This window comes from Salmo trutta, chromosome 8 (genome assembly GCF_901001165.1).
Source record: "Salmo trutta chromosome 8, fSalTru1.1, whole genome shotgun sequence".
Classification (NCBI taxonomy): Eukaryota; Metazoa; Chordata; class Actinopteri; order Salmoniformes; family Salmonidae; genus Salmo; species Salmo trutta.
Window position 1 is genome coordinate 29398572 of NC_042964.1, and position 14995 is coordinate 29413566.

At 42.3% G+C, this 14995-nt stretch overlaps 1 protein-coding gene and 1 pseudogene across 7 annotated transcripts; one reads left to right on the top strand and one right to left on the bottom strand.

Moving 5' to 3' along the window:
- Positions 1–393: 393 nt before the first annotated feature.
- Positions 394–7340, bottom strand: LOC115198643 (cysteine-rich with EGF-like domain protein 2). Of its 7 annotated transcripts, XR_003879271.1 has the most exons (12): positions 6970–7340; positions 6487–6569; positions 6169–6279; positions 5870–5961; positions 5605–5781; positions 5347–5445; positions 5152–5235; positions 4882–4977; positions 2066–2206; positions 1752–1805; positions 1445–1555; positions 394–788 (listed from the first exon to the last, which is right to left on the bottom strand). XR_003879271.1 is itself a non-coding variant. In XM_029760738.1 (11 exons), the coding sequence occupies exons 1-10, from the start codon at positions 7099–7101 to the stop codon at positions 1793–1795; spliced, it is 984 nt and encodes a 327-aa protein (XP_029616598.1). In that variant the 5' UTR covers positions 7102–7340; the 3' UTR covers positions 1140–1555; positions 1752–1792. The 7 variants fall into 7 exon arrangements, 5 of the variants coding, with proteins under 5 accessions (XP_029616598.1, XP_029616595.1, XP_029616599.1 ...); XR_003879272.1 differs by lacking the exon at positions 1752–1805 and having other exon boundaries at positions 6970–7339; XM_029760738.1 differs by lacking the exon at positions 394–788 and having other exon boundaries at positions 1140–1555; positions 2110–2206.
- A 177-nt stretch (positions 7341–7517) lies between these two features.
- Positions 7518–14845, top strand: LOC115197942 (dol-P-Man:Man(7)GlcNAc(2)-PP-Dol alpha-1,6-mannosyltransferase-like; annotated as a pseudogene).
- The last annotated feature ends 150 nt before the right edge of the window (positions 14846–14995 follow it).

The window sequence follows — 14995 nt, forward strand, 5'->3', positions numbered from 1 at the left end:
CTCCCTGTACTGCTGTCTTAGGCGTCTCACAGTACGGACATTGCAATTTACTGTCCTGGCCACATCCGCAGTCCTCATGCCTCCTTGCAGCATGCAAGGCACGTTCATGCAGATGAGCAGGGACCCTGGGCATCTTTCTTTTGGTGTTTTTTCAGAGTCAGTAGAAAGGCCTCTTTTAGTGTCGTAAATTTTCATAACAATGACCTTAATTGCCTACCGTCTGTAAGCTGTTAGTGTCTTAATGAACATGCACCTGTGGAACGGCCATTAACTGTTTATGGTTCATTGAAGACGCATGGGAAACAGTTCTTAAACCCTTTACAATGAAGATTTGTTAAGTTATTTGGATTTCTATAAATTATCTTTGAAAGACAGGGTCCTGAAAAAGGTTTCTTTTTTGCTGAGTTTACGACTCCCCCTAACCCATCTATACAAACCTGAATTGCATTTGTTGTATTCCGTTGTGTGTAAGCCTAAATAGGGAGATCTTGGCCCATCTTACTTTACAATGGTGACGTAACATCTTGCATCTGGGTGCAAAAAAACAAAGCCATTATGCACACAGATTGGGAATATCATTGAGGTTTCTTGTAAACTAAAGTCTCATCTCACTTTTGGAACACATTGCTGTTTTGAGCAGATGAAACACTGGAGAAGTACCACAGACAGAGGAGAGGAAATGTGGGCAATAAGCGGTGTGTGTGAGCTGGAGGAGGTTGTGTCTTCTTTTTTTTGTGGAAAGCACCAGCCAGGACAGGTTTCAACCAGCTCCTCATCCAGCGCTAAAGCTGCAAAGACAATCATAACTTACATCATCCGGTTATTGGGATATGCTGCCTTTGATCAGGAGCATACAACAGTTGGAAAAGGATTTAGGATCATACACATTTCAATAGTTGATCCACAAGACATTGCCTAACCCTAAAATACCACCACATTTGAGCCATTTCATATCCAACAAAACCAGTACATGTCATTCTACCGATTCATCCAACTAACAGCGGATTTGAGATATGTTCTGTGTGATTAGGGTGCCACTCTGTGTTCAACTTTGAAAACTACAACAGTATTTAAATTTGCATTGACGTCTTAGGCACTGCTAATCCAGAAAGATGCATAAAATCAGATCTGCAGCATAATTTCTGTTCTCAAACTTTATTTGAATAACATTCAAGATCCTGCATGAATTTAAAAACCAGACAACACTTGTTGGGTTAACCACAGCAAAAACAAGAACCAGAGTACTTGGGGGGAGGGGGGGATGAATGGACAGCCATTCTGTTGGCTGTCCATCCATGATCGACAGGTATAAATCTGTAAAGAGTGCAGTATGCATGTCGAGTGTTCAACAACTGCCATGTAGTCCCAATGCTTTAAAAGGAGTGGCCTCAAGATATTCTGATGCTGTGAGCTATAGGGGTGTCGTCTCACGGGTGACACCCACCTCATAATTTACTCCAAATGCCCTTCCTGGTTTGTTCCTATTGGTTCATTTCCTGAGGTCAAAGGTCTTCGTGCTCTTCTGGACTTTTCACTGTTTCTGCCTCATTCTCCTCTGAAGGTAACAAAGACAAAACCACAAGCACTTGAAAATAAAAACTGACCAGCACAAGTCCCACACCCCTCAACTCATGTGCTGTACAAGGCAACACAATATCCTTGTGTGTTTATTTTGTCTTCATGTATAGTGTATGCTGCAAAAGGAATGACCTCATTGAGGACAATGAAGTATCTCTAATTATAACACATACTTGCTTGATCACGCACTGGCAAATACAGCGTCAACCAAGAGTCATCTGATACATCTGCAGTATTTCATAGAGAGTATACGGTTACTGTAGTAGTAACTACAGTGTACTTAACCTGCCAAGTCAGAGTGATTTGATTTGGATTTAATGTCATTCATGGTTGTGGTTGACAAGAATTATTATGCACATTGCACAGTTACATAAAAACAATATTTCAATAACACAAGATAACTATACTCAATTAAAGTGTTGTCATCATGTATATAATGCATTTTAAAATCATAAATAAACTAGTCCAGATAGTTATTATTGATTACCTGACTCTGGTATTTTGACACAGACGCCCTCAAGTTCCTCGTACCTGCTGGCACAGATACAGACGTAGCTTCCTTTGTTGTTCACACACTCCTGGTTCTCCGCAGTACACACAGCATCAGTCTGCTCACACTCGTTCACATCTGAACAGATCAATCAAATTGGTTTTCGGGCACTGTCTGATGACACAATTCTGCCAATTACTATAACTTTTTATATTTATTGAAAGCATTTACTCCCCTCAGTGTACTAATTTCATGACTCTAGAACCAAGATAAATGTATTCAAAATAGCTTCTGAAGTTTTATAATTGTATGTTCGTTAATGGCAAAAATATGGTAATTCTTTCCATTTCCTGAAAAGTTGTTTGAGACAAGAAGTTTTATAAAGTCATTGTACATCAGCAGTTGGCAAAGTACTTGTAACAAACAGGACCATCCTCAGTGAATGTCATAAAAAAGTGAAACATTAAAACAAAAGTTAACCTTTTTAGATAAAACACTAAATATATATTCACATCACCAAATAACTTATTAAAACACACTGTTTTGAAATGAAGGTCTACAGTAGTCTCAACAGCACTCTCCATGGCGTAGCCGAGGGACAGCTAGCTTCCGTACCTCCTCTTGGTAGACCGACTTCAACACAAAACCTAGGAGGCTCATGGTTCTCATCCCATTCCAAAACTTGCACAGTAATTATGACAACTTCTGGAGGACATCATCCAACCTATCAGAGCTCTTGCAGCATGAACTGACATGTCCATCCAATCAAAGAATCAGAGAATGAATCTAGTACTGAAAGCATATGCTACAGCTAGCTAGCACTGCAATGCATTTAAATGTGGTGGGTTGTTGACTCAGAGGGAGGAAGACAATAGTTTAACAGTTGAGAAAATGTATTTCTTAAAATTGACAAGAGAAAGCTAGCTATATTTAGTTGTATTTCTTTCATGTTCACTTAGCTAGCTAGTTTAGCCTACACTCAAACAGAGGGATGCTATGTTAACTAGCTAGCTATCCATCACTGGAACACTTCCAAGTCAAGGTAAGGTTTTGGTTTTATTAATTTATTGCCACCAGGGCCGGCCGGTGCAAGTGCTAAACTGCTTACTAACTGTACTGCATGATTGCAGCGGGGGTCACTAATGTGTTGGTTCTAGTAGCGATGTTGGCAATGACATTAGCTAATATGGTGACAACAATGTAAGCTGTGTGTAGCGGTTATGATATGACAGCTGATGTGTTTTGTACTGAAGTCCACAAAGGAAGGGAAAAGGTGAGGAGGAGAGTATGTAGATGCAAGAAGGAATTATACACACAGTGAGCAAAATTATCATGCTGTTCGTATGTGGCTGCTATGAAAGTGAACTGTGTTTGCATGTTATCAGGGGTGTATTCATTCTGGCAATTCTGTTGAAAAACATTAAACAGAATGGGGATAAACATACCTAAATTTGTCCAATAGAAACTAATTCGCAACTGTTGAACTAATGATTACGCCATAAATCAGCTAGATGAAGGCAAGAGTGTGCAAGGCAGCATTGAATGTGTCACGGTATGTCACCTTGATTACTGTAATTTCTCTTGACCTGTGTACTGATGTTGTTAACTTTTCATAGGCTAGGTTGTAGCAACCTCATGATGGTATAGTGGAAATTTGAGTATTATGTAGTAGCCTAAACCTATCGATGTTACATTGAGCTGGGTGAATAGAATATGAATGATAGTCATCCAATATGCTGTATTAGAAATTAGGCCATGCTCATGAAACAAATAATTGTCCTCCCTCATCTAAAACGTCACCAACCGCCAAGGAGTTACAAGCACATCAATAGGCATTCAACAACATCCATGTCATTCCTTTTAATTTAAAGCTGCAATATGTAACTTTTTGGGCGACCGACCAAATTCACATTTATAGATCTATAAGTCACAATTCTTTCTCATTGAAACCAAGTCTATGAAGGGGTAGATCTGTTCCATGTGTGTCATTTCTATGCATCCCATTTTTTTGGTTATGAAAAATAAATTTCACAACAGTTTAGATGGTGCAATGATACTATATACTTGTTTTGTCAAACTGAAATTAGGCCAACCATTAGAATTTCAGCAACCAGGCAATGGCGGAGCGATCTCTGCATAGTGCATCTTTAAAGCATAAATGGATATTTAAGCAAAGTATCTGACTGACTGTTTAAACATGGATCTAGGTTTAGCATGTAGAGAAATGTAGGGGTAGCATTGCAGTAGGAGTGGTAATGTACTGTATCGTCCTGCCTTTAAGGTAGTGTCCAGACTATGGACATACCTCCATTGTGGACGAGTTACTCTATGTCCAAGACTACTGCTTCTCTGTTACTGGCCAACAGGGTACACGGGCTGGACAACTGACAGTGGCTTATATCGGAGGGAAAGAAGGATAAAATAATGAAGAAAAGAAAGGAAGGAAGATACTTCCTCAGTATTCCATCAGGGCCGTACTGAAAGTGGGCATTGCAAGATAGAAAAGTGGGAGGAGCAACACCAGTGCGTGTGTCATAATAGCTAATTGGGCAGATTGGTTGCCACAATACTTGAGTGGCTGCTTCCTTGTAGCATTTTCGCTAAGCCAGTAAGGTACGTTAGGAGAATGAGGTTATGGTTAGGAAAGGGCTTAGGCTTAGCTAAAATGCTACAAGGAAGCAGCATGCAGCCACACAAATCTGCCCAACTAGCAGTTACTTTTCAATACACCCACTTGTGTTGATCCTCCCACTTGATTTGCAAAGCCCACTTTTAGACACACTCCACGTATGCAGTTTCCCATGACTCCCTACCTGTGCAGGTGCCCTCTGTGTCCTGGTACCCAGGAGCACAGCTCTGGCACTTATCAGGCCCTGCCTCAGTACAGCCTGAACACACCTTGTCACAGCCTGCCAGAGAGGAGAACAGATGTCAAATGTTAATACTTGCTTAAAGTTTATTAAAAAATAGCTTAGTCAGTATACATGTTTATATTTTCTGACCCTAATACAATAGCTGTATCCATCCAACAACATAGTAAATATGGTCCTCTCACTAAGTAGTAGACCACAGTTTTACAGTACCTTTACAGGAGAACGAGCCAGCCGTGTTCAGACAGTACTGATCCTCTTTGCAGAGAGGAGGGTCGTTCAAGCACTCGTTCACATCTAGGGTCACACAATGAGATGGAACAAGAAAAGTGAGTTTGATCTTGATGTCAAATTCATGATGGGGAAAGAAGTTATTATGCCATGAAAAGGTATAAAAATGTCTCTCACCAAGACAGGTCCCCTCATCATCCTCCCCCCAGCCAGTCTTGCACTTCTCACAGTCCTCATTGGTTAGACCACTGCAGGTCTTGCAGGAAGTGTGGCACTCTGTAGTGTAGGGAATTGAGTGGGAAAGGTGGTTGAGATACATGCCCTGCTCCAAATAGACACCAAGCCTATCCCCTAGGCACATTGCTTATATCTGAAAGGACTGGATTTGTGTAAGCCATTGTTAAAAGAACATGCAAAACATAATAAACCAATTACCTGTGCATTGTGAAAACGTGTCGTTCCTAATTTCATTGAAGTATCCGTCCATGCAGTCCAGACAGAACTCCCCCTTGTAACCATGGTCACAGTTGCACCTGCCGTTACCCCCTCGGGTTCCGTCACCGTCACACACACCGTTGCCATGGCAAGGCCTCTCGGAACCCGCCACACAGGCTGTCAGAAGGAAACAGATGATTCTCATTCACCCATGGCTGGTTGGTATTAGTCAAATAAATGTGGTTTTGGAGGAGTATGTGTTTACCATTGCAATCAGGGCCAAACGTTCCTGTCGAACAGCACACCTTGATGGTATCAATGCAGAACCATTTATACAGATCAGGATGCTTATTTTGCCTGGATTGGAAGAGCGAGATGTCAGAAATCCCAATACACATTTGAATTGTAGCCTGGAAGTTCAGAGATTCCACAATGGGGTCTTGAAGTCTGATGTCAGTGGCCTATGCTCCAGGAGAAGTAAAAGGACTAAGTAAGTAGTAAGGGGTTTTGTGCTAATGAAACATGTGCTGCCCTGTTGTTCTAGCTGAGCAGTCAAGTACTCACCTCTTGAACCACCAGGTCTCAAAGTGGTCTTCGTGCTCCTCTACCATGTGGTTACAGTCAAAGCTGCTGCTGTCACACAGATTCTCCAGAATCTCAACTAGGCGGATCTCACTGAGGAGAGGGGGAGAAGGCAAAGGGAAGAGACAGAAATCAGCTTCTATTGTGCCACTGGGTCAACAGAGAATATGTGGTCTGGGTCAGCATGACAAATAGGTTTAGCAATCACTGATCAGAGCAAGCAGATATGCAATAAGCACAGCAACAGTCCAGCATTAGGAGGAATAGTGTATTATGATGAGTGGTGTATAGGAATCTTACCTCGTCTCATATTTGGAAAGTGCCCTCTCCTCCCAAGCGGTGTTCCCTCCACCAAAGTTCTGCTTTTTCGTTCGGTCCAATCCCTGTTGGAACAGAAGTGTGAGGATAAAGACTAGGTAACCAGACACAGATATTGGCAGTAATTTGATCAATGGTCAAAATGTACTACAGCACTGTCTGATAATCTGGGTGTAAAAAGCACACGTTAGCCAGTTATTAGGTCCGACTCCCACATTATAAACTGGTCTAACGTTAATTGACTGACTAGTACACTGGTGTTATGATGCTCAGTCACTTAACATAGCCTACATCAAGGTCAGAAGAGGGATTGAATACATGAATGCATTACAAGCACAATACACCATCATTGGTTGCCCACTGGTAAATAAAAGCACATCAATTGGTTGTGGTTTGATTCAGACCAATTGATAGCATTGCCCAGCTAGCCAAGGCAAATTACACAGAAGAACATTTCAAACTTACCTTACTGAAGTTATCAGCTATCTGTTTGCAGGTATTACATGAGCTTTTTAAGTATTTTGCATAGGTGCATTGTGATAGTAAAATAAAAGCTAGGCTACAAAATAGCCACAATAATTGATTGATTGATAGCATTCTGGCTAGCTACAGTTGCCGGAAAGCAGTTGAATGACTCGAAGTTTCATATCATAGTTAATGTTACACACTAGACACTTGCCAGCAAGCTTCCTATCCCTAAAAACGTACAGCACAGAGTCTAGACACATATACAACAATGTATTGGAAATTAGCTAGCGATATCTATGCAAAGCGTACGAAAGTAATATTTACATGCAGGTAGAAAAAAGGAGCTACCTTTTTTTTTATTTCCGCATCAGCCTCTTGGTACGATTGTGGCTTGTCGTGATTTGCCATTTTGCCCATCAATTACTGTGAGTACCAATGATATTCCGCCACGCGTGGGACAAACGTCTTTATTCTACCCACGTGGAAAATATGTTGACATTTCCAAATTTGTGCGCATGCGTAAACTTCCAATACACTTTCACGTCATGGCAGAGAAGAGGGTTGCGTCTGGGCAATCACTGTTGTTTTTACTAATTTCGGTGGCTCTATTACTTTTATTTATTTGTCCTTTTACAAAAGTTGAAGAGAGTTTCAACTTACAGGCAGTGCATGACATTCTTTATCACAGACTTGATTTTGAAAAGGTTAAGACTGAGAACTACACATACATCAGCCAACTAACGGTATCTAGCTAAATGTTAGCTAATCTTCTTTACACATGTATGGTGCAAATGCTTGTTGACAGCGTTACACTGGATCTTTTTCATCTCTTGATAAAGATTTCTGCAACATTACATGCCCGTATATTATTTTGTGCCCACCCAAACAATGACAAATGCCAGAAATCCATTGCTGATGTTGACAGTATCTTACCCAATTTCTCACCAGTATGACCACCATGAATTCCCTGGTGTGATGTCACGGACATTCCTTGGACCTGTATTCCGATCAACGGTCTGCACCCCACTAATCTACCTGCTGTCATACTAGAGGCTTCCAAATTCTACACACTGATGTCTTGCAGCTATTATATGATATCCATATATAGCAGTATACATATTTATTTATTTCACCTTTATTTAACCAGGTAGGCAAGTTGAGAACAAGTTCTCATTTACAATTGCGACCTGGCCAAGATAAAGCAAAGCAGTTCGACACATACAACAACACAGAGTTACACATGGAGTAAAACAAACATACAGTCAATAATACAGTAGAAAAATAAGTCTATATACAATGTGAGCAAATGAGGTGAGATAAGGGAGGAAAAGGCAAAAAAGGCCATGGTGGCAAAGTAAATACAATATAGCAAGTAAAACACTGGAATGGTAGATTTGTAGTGGAAGAAAGTGCAAAGTAGAAATAATGGGGTGCAAAATAGCAAAATAAATAAATACAGTAGGAGAAGAGTGTAGTTGTATGGGCTAAATTATAGATGGGCTATGTACAGGTGCAGTGATTTGTGAGCTGCTCTGACAGCTGGTGCTTAAAGCTAGTGAGGGAGGTAAGTGTTTCTAGTTTCAGAGATTTTTGTAGTTCGTTCCAGTCATTGGCAGCAGAGAACTGGAAGGAGAGACGGCCAAAGGAGGAATTGGCTTTGGGGGTGACCAGAGAGATATACCTGCTGGAGCGCGTGCTACAGGTGGGTGCTGCTATGGTGACCAGTGAGCGGAGATAAGGGGGGACTTTACCTAGCAGGGTCTTGCAGATGACCTGGAGCCAGTGGGTTTGGCGACGAGTATGAAGCGAGGGCCAGCCAACGAGAGCGTACAGGTCGCAGTGGTGGGTAGTATATGGGGCTTTGGTGACAAAACGGATAGACTGCATCCAGTTTATTGAGTAGGGTATTGGAGGCTATTTTGTAAATGACATTGCCGAAGTCGAGGATCGGTAGGATGGTCAGTTTTACGAGGGTATATTTGGCAGCATGAGTGAAGGATGCTTTATTGCAAAATAGGAAGCCAATTCTAGATTTAACTTTGGATTGGAGATGTTTGATGTGAGTCTGGAAGGAGAGCTTACAGTCTAACCAGACACCTAGGTATTTGTAGTTGTCCACATATTCTAAGTCAGAACCGTCCAGAGTAGGCAGGTGCAGGCAGCGATCGGTTGAAGAGCATGCATTTACTTTTACTTTTATTTAAGAGCAGTTGGAGGCCACGGAAGGAGAGTTGTATGGCATTGAAGCTCGTCTGGAGGGTTGTTAACACAGTGTCCAAAGAAGGGCCAGAACTATACAGAATGGTGTCGTCTGCGTGAAGGTGGATCAGAGACTCACCAGCAGCAAGAGCAACATCATTGATGTATACAGAGAAAAGAGTTGGCCCAAGAATTGAACCCTGTGGCACCCTCATAGAGACCACCAGAGGCCCGGACAACAGGCCCTCCGATTTGACACATTGAACTCTATCAGAGAAGTAGTTGGTGAACCAGGTGAGGCAATCATTTGAGAAACCAAGGCTATTGAGTCTGCCGATGAGGATGTGGTGATTGACAGAGTCGAAAGCCTTGGCCAGGTCAATGAATACGGCAGCAAAGTATTGTTTCTTATCGATGGCGGTTACGATATCGTTTAGGACCTTGAGCTTGGCTGAGGTGCACCCATGACCAGCTCTGAAACCAGATTGCATAGCGGAGAAGGTGCGGCGGGATTCGAAATGGTCGGTAATCTGTTTGTTAACTTGGCTTTCGAAGACCTTAGAAAGGCAGGGTAGGATAGATATAGGTCTGTAGCAGTTTGGGTCAAGAGTGTCCCCTCCTTTGAAGAGGGGGATGACTGCAGCTGCTTTCCAATCTTTTGGAATCTCAGACGACACGAAAGATAGGTTGAACAGGCTAGTAATAGGGGTTGCAACAATTTCGGCAGATAATTTTTGAAAGAAAGGGTCCAGATTGTCTTGCCCGACTGATTAGTAGGGGTCCAGATTTTGCAGCTCTTTCAGAACATCAGCTGACTGGATTTGGGAGAAGGAGAAATGAGGAAGGCTTGGGCGAGTAGCTGTGGGGGGTGCAGTGCTGTTGACCGCGGTAGGGGTAGCCAGGTGGAAAGCATGGCCAGCCGTAGAAAAATGCTTCTTGAAATTCTCAATTATAGTGGATTTATCGGAGGTGACAGAGTTTCCTGTCCTCAGTGCAGTGGGCAGCTGGGAGGAGGTGTTCTTATTCTCCATGGACTTTACAGTGTCCCAGAACATATACAGCAGTGCAATGGAGCAGACCTGGGTCCAATAGATTTTTCACTTTTGGGACTACTCAATTGTTTCCATAGTGCTAGACAAACTAAATCAAGTACGTCTTGATATGTATAATGACAGGTCTTTCACAAATCAGTCCACTTACTCAAGTGTATTGATGTGTACCTTTTTGCTGTCCAGTGCGAGGTTGCCTAGGAGTGTGTGTGACGTTAGCTCTATGGCGCATGCAGAGGGAGGTTCGGAGGCAGTTTGGGTCAACAGTTGCGGGACTGTTTTGTCTCACCTGTGACTCACAGTTCCATCTCATGTTCTACAGCACGAGACCCCTCCCCAATGTATTTGCACTGCCAATAGGTAAGAGACACTGATATATTGTAGACATGATTGTAGTATAAAACTATCTTGGATGAAAATCTAATATACGTAAGTTATACTGAAAAAATGTGTATCAAAATACTGTTGGAGACAAGCCTCATGTAGAATTAAAATCTATAATAAAAATGTCCACCAATATGTTAAAAGTGCTACAGGAAATTATATATATATATTTTACATTTCAGATAATGTCCATAATATCTGCATTAATAGTGGAATGATAGTGTTTCACAGTATTACTTACCCGCAGTGTTGTGATTGGCTGTGATATTCGACTATTGATTTCTCCTGCCAAAGTGGCACCTGTTGTCAAAATGGGAAAGCTGTTATGTAGTGGATATTGGATCAAGTGGCCAATGTAAAAATCGCTCTGCCATTTCCTGGTGGCTACAATTCTACACTGTTTGCTCAATTTCTGTGAGAAAAGAAGCACTGAATATTGTAGGGAATCATTGTGCCAAAATCAATGTGAAGTACACTACCGTTCAAAAGTTTGGGGTCACTTAGAAATGTCCTTGTTTTTGAAAGAAAAGCAAAACATTTTTGTCCGTTAAAATAACATCAAATTGATCAGAATTACAGTGTAGACATTGTTAATGTTGTAAATGACTATTGTAGCTGGAAATGGCTGATTTTAATGGAATATCTACATAGGCGTACAGAGGCCCATTATCAGCAACCGTCACTCCTGTGTTTGGGGGTAGAAGCTGTTTAGAAGCCTCTTGGACCTAGACTTGGCGCTCCGGTACCACTTACCTTGCGGTAGCAGACATAACAGTCTATGACTAGGGTGGCTGGAGTCTTTTGACAATTTTCAGGGCCTTCCTCTGACACCGCCTGGTATAGAGGTCCTGGATGGCAGGAAGCTTGACCTCAATGATGTACTGGGCTGTACGGACTACCCTATGTAGTGCCTTGCGGTCGGAGGTCGAGCAGTTGGTCCCCCTTTGCTGCTATACCAGCCTCCACTCTTTTGGGAAGACTTTCCACTAGATGTTGGGACATTGCTGCGGGGACTTGCTTCCATTCAGCTACAAGAGCATTAGTGAGGTAGGGCACTGATGTTGGGTGATTAGGCCTGGCTCGCAGTTGGTGTTCCAATTCATTCCAAATTGTTTGATGGGGTTGAGGTCAGGGCTCTATGCAGGCCAGTCAAGTTCTTCTCTGTGCAGGCCAGTCAAGTTCTTCCACACCGGTCTCATAAACCATTTCTGTATGGACCTCGCTTTGTGCACAGGGGTATTGTCATGCTGAAACAGGAAAGGGCCTTCTCCAAACTGTTGCCACAAAGTTGGAAGCACAGAATCGTCTAGAATGTCCTTGTATGCTGTAGTGTTAATATTTCCCTTCACTGGAACTAAGGGGCCTAGCCAGAGCCATGAAGAACAGCCCCAGACCATTATTCCTACTCCACCAAACTTTACAGTTGGCACTATGCATTGGGGCAGGTAGCGTTCTCCTGGCATCCGCCAAACCCAGATTAGTCGGTCGGACTGCCAGATGGTGAAGCGTGATTCATCACTCCAGAGAACTCATTTCCACTGCTCCAGAGTCCAATGGCGGCGAGCTTTACACCACTCCAGCCGATGCTTGTCATTGTACGTAGTGATCTTAGGCTTGTGTGCGGTTGCTCAGCCATGGAAACCCATTTCTTGAAGCTCCTGAAGAAATAGTTATTGTGCAGGCGTTGCCTCCAGAGGCAGTTGGGAACTTGGTAGTGAGGACAGATGATTTTTACGTGCTTCAGCACTTGGTGGTCTCGTTCTGTGAGCTTGTGTGGCCTACCACTTCGCGGCTGAGCTGTTCGTTGCTCTTAGATGTTTCCACTTCACAATAACAGCATTTACAGTTGACCAGGGTAGCTTTAGCATGGCAGAAATTTGATGAACTGACTTGTTGGAAAGGTGGCATGTTATGACGGTACCACGTTAAAATCAGTGAGCTCTTCAGTAAGAGAAATTCTACTGCCAATATTTGTCTATGGAGATTGCATGGCTGTGTGCTCAATTGTATACCCGTCAGCAACGTGTGTGGGCGTCCACATATATATTGTATATATAGTGTATTTTAGGAGTCTTCCAGCAGTTTCTCTGATGGTAATCTTGTGCAGTTAAAGGTCTGTTATGTTTTCTCCCTAGTCCTGTTGGCGTTCACTACATGGATGGGGCAGAGGTACGGGTATTTCCTCTGTCTCTCTACTCTCGTCATCATCGTGTTTAGATCAGAACTGTCTCTCTACCTGGGCCTGATGCTGCTCATGTCATTACTGAGCAGAAGGCTAGGGATCCTTCAACTGCTCTACTATGCCATTCCTGCAGGTGCTCTGTCACTATGTAAATCTGTTATCAGAAAGACTAATTCTGGTTCTGGATAACTACAGGGTGTGCAGGCTTTTGCTCCAGCCCAGCACTAACACACCTGGCTAAGCTATAGTAGTTAGATGAGTCGGGTGTGCTGTAGCTTTCCTGGAACAAATGCATACATACCCTGTAGTTTTTCAGGATTAGAAGTGTTATAAATGTATTATCTCTTTTAGATGAACGTCTAATTTTGTCTTCTGTCTCTTTCAGCTTTGACTGTCGGCATTGACTCATTCTTCTGGAATAAGCTGATTTGGCCCGAGGGCCAGGTACTCTGGTACAACACCATCCTGAACAAGAGCTCCAACTGGGGAATATCCTTCACTTCACTCAATGCCTGTTATAAACTCATAACAATGTTCATAAAGTCAACTAATTAAATCATTCAACACAGCTTTAGACACCTGCTTCTCCTTGATCGATTCTGAGTTAGTATAAACGTTTGTGATAATATTATGAAAGTAATGGGTTAATTTTCCACTCAATCACGGAGAGCCCACTTTTGACCTGAAAACAACTTGCTACCTTTCCTTGACTTTCTCCCCCAGTAAACCGCCCCCTTTCTGTGGTATTTCTACTCTGCTCTGCCCCGTGCTCTGGGCTGCGCAGGGCTGTTCGTCCCCTTAGGCCTGCTGGACAGACGGACACGCACCCTGCTGCTGCCTACTATAGGATTTATCCTGCTCTACTCTTTCCTGCCCCATAAGGAGCTACGCTTTATCCTCTACACCTTCTCTGTGCTGAATATAGTGGCTGCACGGGGCTGCTCCTTCATGTAAGGAGAAAAAGGCTGTTATTGGCATGATTGTTGTCTGTTCAGGGAGGTCAATTTAGTATAATAATGTTGCAAAAACATGATTAGTGCTTATTTTGACATTTTTGGCCTTCAGGATGTTGGAGTCACAGTTCAATTGTCTTTCAGGGGACATTTGTGATGGACCTTAAAAAAGTATGGTCAGAGAAACCACATTATATAATAATGTTGAAAACCTTTTAATTCTCGGTCCAACAGTCTGAACAACTACCACAAATCTTGGATGTATAAACTTGGCTCCTTAATCATGTTTGGCCAGTTGGTGACAAATGCTGCATAAATGCACATTAAGGCTGTTTACACGCCTTTCTTATTTTGAGCGAGCGTTTAACCACCTTTTGCGGAAAAAGTATTAAAAGTATAGTAGGGAGCATTAATTTACTCGCTGTTATCAGTGTTTAACCACTATCACTTCGTAAGAGGTTATACATTTTTTGTTATATCATATCTGTTATCAAATCAGACGGGAAAATGTCATGGTTGCAAAAACAGATTTAAAGGTTGTATGTAATCCATTGCTTCTCCTCAGATGTCTCTGTTCATATTGATGTATTTGCTGCCCAAACTGGAGTGTCACATTTCTTAGAACTGAACAGAAACGAAACTGGAGGTTAGTTTGACTAGGTAATCTATTCTGGAATATAACTGTTTCCAACCTTCTAAAGGCATTCTAAGGATTCAGCTTTGTGTTCTATTGTCAGGTATGACAAGAGAGAAGACATTGGCCCCGTACACCCTGATATGAAGACATACTCCCATGTTCTGATGGAGGCCAATGCCACCCACATTGCACTACTCAAAGACTCCCACGTGCCTTTAGCCTTCATCCAAGGTTACAGCAACATGACCTTGAATGCCTTTCGGTTTCCTTTCTTCAGTATAAACTTGGGAGACAAACAGGTGTTGCGAGAAAGAGTACCTGACCCCCTTTCTTCAGTATAAACCTGGGAGACAAACTGGTGTTGCTAGAAAGAGTACCTGACCCAGAGCATCCAAGTTGAACTGAGGAAAGTGATGTAGTTTTTCAGGATTTAGTATTTTCTTATGACCAAATTGTAAATAACTCAAACTAAATTGCAGTGTATTGAGTTCTGTTTTCAATCACTCTTTTGGGATATAAGTTGGTTGGAACCGGATATTGGTAGGATATACTGATAGGATCACCTGCTTTGTCATTTACATATTATAAAAAAGTGTCTAGGCCAGCTTAGATCTCCAAT

What these genes read in the sequence shown, in the direction of transcription:
- LOC115198643 (XM_029760735.1), bottom strand. Translation starts at nt 7,101, where the DNA reads ATGCTATCAATCAATCAATTATTGTGGCTATTTTGTAGCCTAGCTTTT. An exon ending in CACAGAGGGCACCTGCACAG is followed by an intron (nt 2,207 to 4,881) that starts GTAGGGAGTCAT and finishes TGATCTGTTCAG; the next exon opens with ATGTGAACGAGTGTGAGCAG. An exon ending in TGTCAAAATACCAGAGTCAG is followed by an intron (nt 1,806 to 2,065) that starts GTAATCAATAAT and finishes GAAATACTGCAG; the next exon opens with ATGTATCAGATGACTCTTGG.